General features: G+C 41.7%; 1 protein-coding gene across 1 annotated transcript; it reads right to left on the bottom strand.

Moving 5' to 3' along the window:
• Positions 1-1,994: 1,994 nt before the first annotated feature.
• Positions 1,995-2,918, bottom strand: LOC112936224 (uncharacterized). The gene is made up of 2 exons (XM_026020043.2): positions 2,724-2,918; positions 1,995-2,552 (listed from the first exon to the last, which is right to left on the bottom strand). The coding sequence occupies exons 1-2, from the start codon at positions 2,860-2,862 to the stop codon at positions 2,236-2,238; spliced, it is 456 nt and encodes a 151-aa protein (XP_025875828.1). The 5' UTR covers positions 2,863-2,918; the 3' UTR covers positions 1,995-2,235.
• Positions 2,919-4,621: the final 1,703 nt, after the last annotated feature.

Genomic DNA, 4,621 nt, shown 5'->3' with positions numbered 1-4,621 from the left:
GTTCTCATACTCCTCACCGCGATATAGGATACAATCGTTCGGACATGCGTGAATCTTATGAACTTCCAGTCCTAACGGGCAGACTATCTTCTTAGCCTCGTACGTTGTCTCGGGCAATTTGTTTCCCCCCGGAAGAATGTTCTTGACGAGTTTCAATAAATCGCCAAATGCCTTGTCACTAACCCTATTTTTTGCCTTCCATTGCAACAACTCCAGAGTGGTATCCAACTTTTTATGCCCCTGCTCGCAACCTGGGTACAACGAAGTTCTGTGGTCCTCCAACATCTTGTCCAATTTATGGACCTCCTTTTCACTTTCGCAGTCCTCCCTGGCGTCCTGCAACATCTGACCAAGATCATCCGCAACGTCGTTACCATCAGCAGCTATTTCCTCCTCGCCCGTTTGATTTCCTTCAAATCCAACATACTGAGCAAAGTCCGGAATATTGTCGTCTTCCACTTCATCTTCTTCCATTTCAACACCTTGCTCTCTGTGGGATGTCCAACAATTATAGCTTGGCATGAACCCCGACTCAAACAAGTGGAAATGAATAGTCCTGGATGCAGAATACTCCTTCTGATTCTTACACTTATTGCATGGACAACAAATAAAACCCCTTTGCCTGTTAGCTTCGGCCACTCTCAAAAAATAGTGCACGCCGTCAATAAACTCTTTGGACCGCCGGTCAGCGTACATCCATTGCCGATCCATCTACATGAGTCAAAAAAACCGTACACAAATAATTATTCTTACAATAATGACAGTCATACAATAATTATAAGATATCTTTATTCATACAAAAATCATAAAATATTACACCAAATAATTCTTAAAAACTATTTGTAAAGTTTTAAACTAATTTTAATGTGTTTTACTTCTTTTAATTTTCATTTTAGTTTGTTTTCTATTATTTAAGATTAACTTTCACTAGAGTTTTCCTTCTCAACTATTTTATAAAACCTTGTTTAGCAAATGAACTAAATTTCTATATATTCTTTCTTCCCCACACACATTTTCTCTCTCATCAACTTACAACTAAATTTTGGAGACAAAAAAAGTGTGCAAAACATAGGTGCAAATGTAGTATGACAAAAAAAACATTGGAGGATGAAGTTGCAAACCTTTTAGGCACCTCCGATTTGTATGTAATCACCAAAATAAATTCAATAGAAATTTTGGCATGACCTCCCCTCTTTTTTGAAAAAATTTTGAAGCTTGCTCGGGCAGCTGGAGGAGGAAAAAGACATATATATATAGGGGTGGGACTTTAGTCCCGGTTGGTAGCACCAACCGGGGCTAAAGATCACCGGGATCTTTAGTCCCGGGACTAAAGATCCCGGTGATCTTTAGCCCCGGTTGGTGCTACCAACCGGGACTAAAGATCCCGGGGGGGCCTGACAGGCCCTGACAGCATTCGAACCGGGACTAAAGATGATCTTTAGTCCCGGTTGGTAACACAAACCGGGACTAAAGATCATCTTTAGCCCCGGTTTTTATTGCATCCGGGACTATTGTGGAAATCGGCCGACCGACGAAAGATGGTTTCTCCACCAGTGTTAGCTATCGATGTCTATTTCGGGGCTGGTTTTATAACAGATGTTGCTCACTTGCTTGTATGAAGCATCTGGTACTGTTGACATGTTTCTTGGATTGAGGCTATTAGTTACATGGTGTACGAATCCATGCACCTCCTGAATCCCAGCATGTTCTTGTTTTTGTCTCTTTTTTGTGTTTGCTCGGTCGAATTCATGAGCTAATCTATACACAATTTATCGAAACTTGGCAATATACCGAGTGAAAGGGTAACCAGTACACATTAGTGGTCGTTCTTGCATTCATACAAGCTGAAGGTTTTCACGATCCATTTTACATTCAGAAAGCTGAAGTGAAAGCAATGCTTTCTCTGAATCTTTCAGAGAGGCACTTTGTTTAGTTGGGCCCGAACTTGAATGCACAGTACTTGATGAATCCCATATGTAGCTCGGATGCAATAATGCATTATATTGCCATCTCAATGTTTATTTAGTATTTTTATAAAGTAGGTATATAACATCGTAAAATACTAAGATAATTAATTAATGGTAGTATGTATAGAACCCGATAATTTTTAATTCGGACCCTCCACAGTACTGTACATGTAGACATGTGAGCCTGAAGGTATGTGGGCCCATATACAGTAATGTAGAGGACCTCACTCGATAATTTTTGTTCGGGTTCGTGTGGATGCCGCGGCATCTATCCCCGTGGGAACCGGTAGAGGCGGTACAACCGTAGGTCGTCGTCGGGGCGAGTGGTCGCCGTCGTGCCGCCGGCGATGCGGAGCTCCTCCATAGCCCAGCCTTCGACGTCGCACCCGACGGACCAATCGTTGACGAAGGCCCATCTCCTACTCCGGCCGATCTTGGCGCCGTCCGCCGTGGCGATGATCGATTCCGGTTGATTGATCATCACTTTCCAGTAGCCTCCGGTGATGTTTCTCGGCCGTGGGATCTTGCGTCCCGGGCTGAACACGTACACGCTGCCGTCTTCCGCCGCATTGCTCTTCAAATTATCTAAAGAAAAAAAATCATACAAGCGATTCATCAGAGATCGATCGATCATGGATGCGTACGTCGTCGTCAGTGAAGAAGAAGAAGAGTTGGGGTTTCAAAAAAAAAAGAAGAAGAAGAAGAAGAAGAAGAGTTAGAATTAGAATGAATTAAGGTGCATGAGTGAGAGTATACAGTAGAGGTGGGAGGGGTGGTCGCCGGCGGTGAAGACGTTGGCGTCGTGGATGGTGAACGGCAGCGGCGGCAGTGGCTGCCCCTGCCGCTTCTGGTCGAGGGCCGCCACGAGCAGCTGCCGTATCGCGGCGTAGGCCATGGATTTGGGATGATGATGATGATGATGATGCAGGCAGAGGCGGAGATGAATCTGGGTCGGGCGCCCGATCAGGAGGAGGCAAAATCGGACGCTGATGTCAGCATGACGTAAACGTTCGATTTACGTGCAAAATTACTTTAAACTGATTTATCTCTTAAATTACTTATCCAAATCATGATCCGATTGCACCATTAAATTCATTGCAATTAAATCTTCAAAACAAGACCACACATGGATATATTCCGATGAAATTTATTTTTTAGCTTATTATTGAATTATTTTTAAATGTTGCACGATGTTCCACCAGATATATCGGAATTGTTTCGCTAAGTAGATCGAAAATGTTTCACTCGTTTAAATCGGGTGTTGTTTCATCTTATATAAAAACAATGTTTCAGCAAATAGTGAATGAATGTTTCAGTTCAGTGCAATATTATATCTATACATAGTGAAACATTGTGAGTACATTAAGTGAAACATTTTTGGTGGAACAAAAAATAAACCAAATTCCCTTAATAGAGAGTTTCCCAAATATGTGGGTTTTTTTTTGCAAAAGAGTATTTTTAATTCACTGAGATCTATAAATAGTGAAACATTATAAATACATTAGATGAAACATCTTTTGTGAAAAAAAGGGAGGAAGAAATAGGTGGGTCCAAATAGACACGTGGGGGGAGAGGGCGCGGGGGGAGCGCCCGATCTGCCTCCCCCCGCGCCGGGCGACCAGCCAACAGCATTATCGGGCAGAGGCAGACAGATTAATCGCCGATATATTGGTTCTTTGATTTTTGGTACGAGTGTTTGTAATATAATCATGTTTGAGATCGTGTTCTTGTACGCGTTCGTGCCGGTTCACTCTTGTACGTGTTCGTGTCAGAGTGAACCGAGAATTCTGTTCGGTTAAACTATCAGCGTCTCGGTTTTGGATCGGCACCCAAAATCAGCCTTATACACTTCGTTGCCAAAATCAACCTTATTAAATTATACCAAAATTTGACATGTTTTGATGTTTTCGAATTTTAGTGGTTTTGGTTACATTTGGTTTAAAGCCTTATCAATTTAGTTGAGTTTTTATGGGAGGAAATTTCCGAAATTACCAATCTTTAGTAGTCTAGTAACGGTAGGATTATGCTCAATTTGTTACCCTAACCAAATTTACTAATTCCAGATACTTGATAATAAGGTTGAAAGTGAGAAATAAAGTGGTCATGTCCTAGGGATTGTGAAGTTTCGTCCGAAAGAGCATGCATAGCCCATATTATTTGTCCTGGAACGGGAATATGGCATCCATGATGCCCATACAAGTTGGGCTGGAACTCCCGTGGGCTGTCTAAGTGACACGCGGGGAGCCACTGGCTGTACTTTTGACTTGTGCCACCTGCAACAACTCGGATGATTCCCTTGGTCGTTCTGAGATCCATCCATCTGTAATAGTATGTGATATATGCGGAAGAAAGAAGAGTGCAGCGCACACCTTGCTGTTACGTTCATCCATATCAACGTAAGTAATATCACAAATATTACTTTACTCGCTAATACAAATATTTGACAAGTGAAATGACATCAATAGATTTGTGTGAAAAATATTTTGATGTAGTTATACTTTCTACTTGTTTTTTATGAATACTTGATAGAAAATGAATGATAAAATATGCAGGACAGCAGATTGTGTCAATGACTCTAAATGGCAACTAAACAGAATGGTTGCATTTTTTTTCCAAAATGTTTTTCTCGAGAGCAGAAGTGCAAATTGAAAGGG

This window comes from Oryza sativa, chromosome 8 (assembly GCF_034140825.1).
Source record: "Oryza sativa Japonica Group chromosome 8, ASM3414082v1".
NCBI lineage: Eukaryota > Viridiplantae > Streptophyta > Magnoliopsida > Poales > Poaceae > Oryza > Oryza sativa.
The sequence above is the reverse complement of the archived record's forward strand: the minus strand, read 5'-3'. Positions and strand labels throughout refer to the sequence as shown.

Coding starts and splice junctions, on each gene's coding strand:
- LOC112936224 (XM_026020043.2), bottom strand. CDS start 2,862: ATGGCCTACGCCGCGATACGGCAGCTGCTCGTGGCGGCCCTCGACCAG. Junction 2,553..2,723: donor CCACCCCTCCCACCTCTACT/GTATACTCTCAC, acceptor TTTTTTCTTTAG/ATAATTTGAAGAGCAATGCG.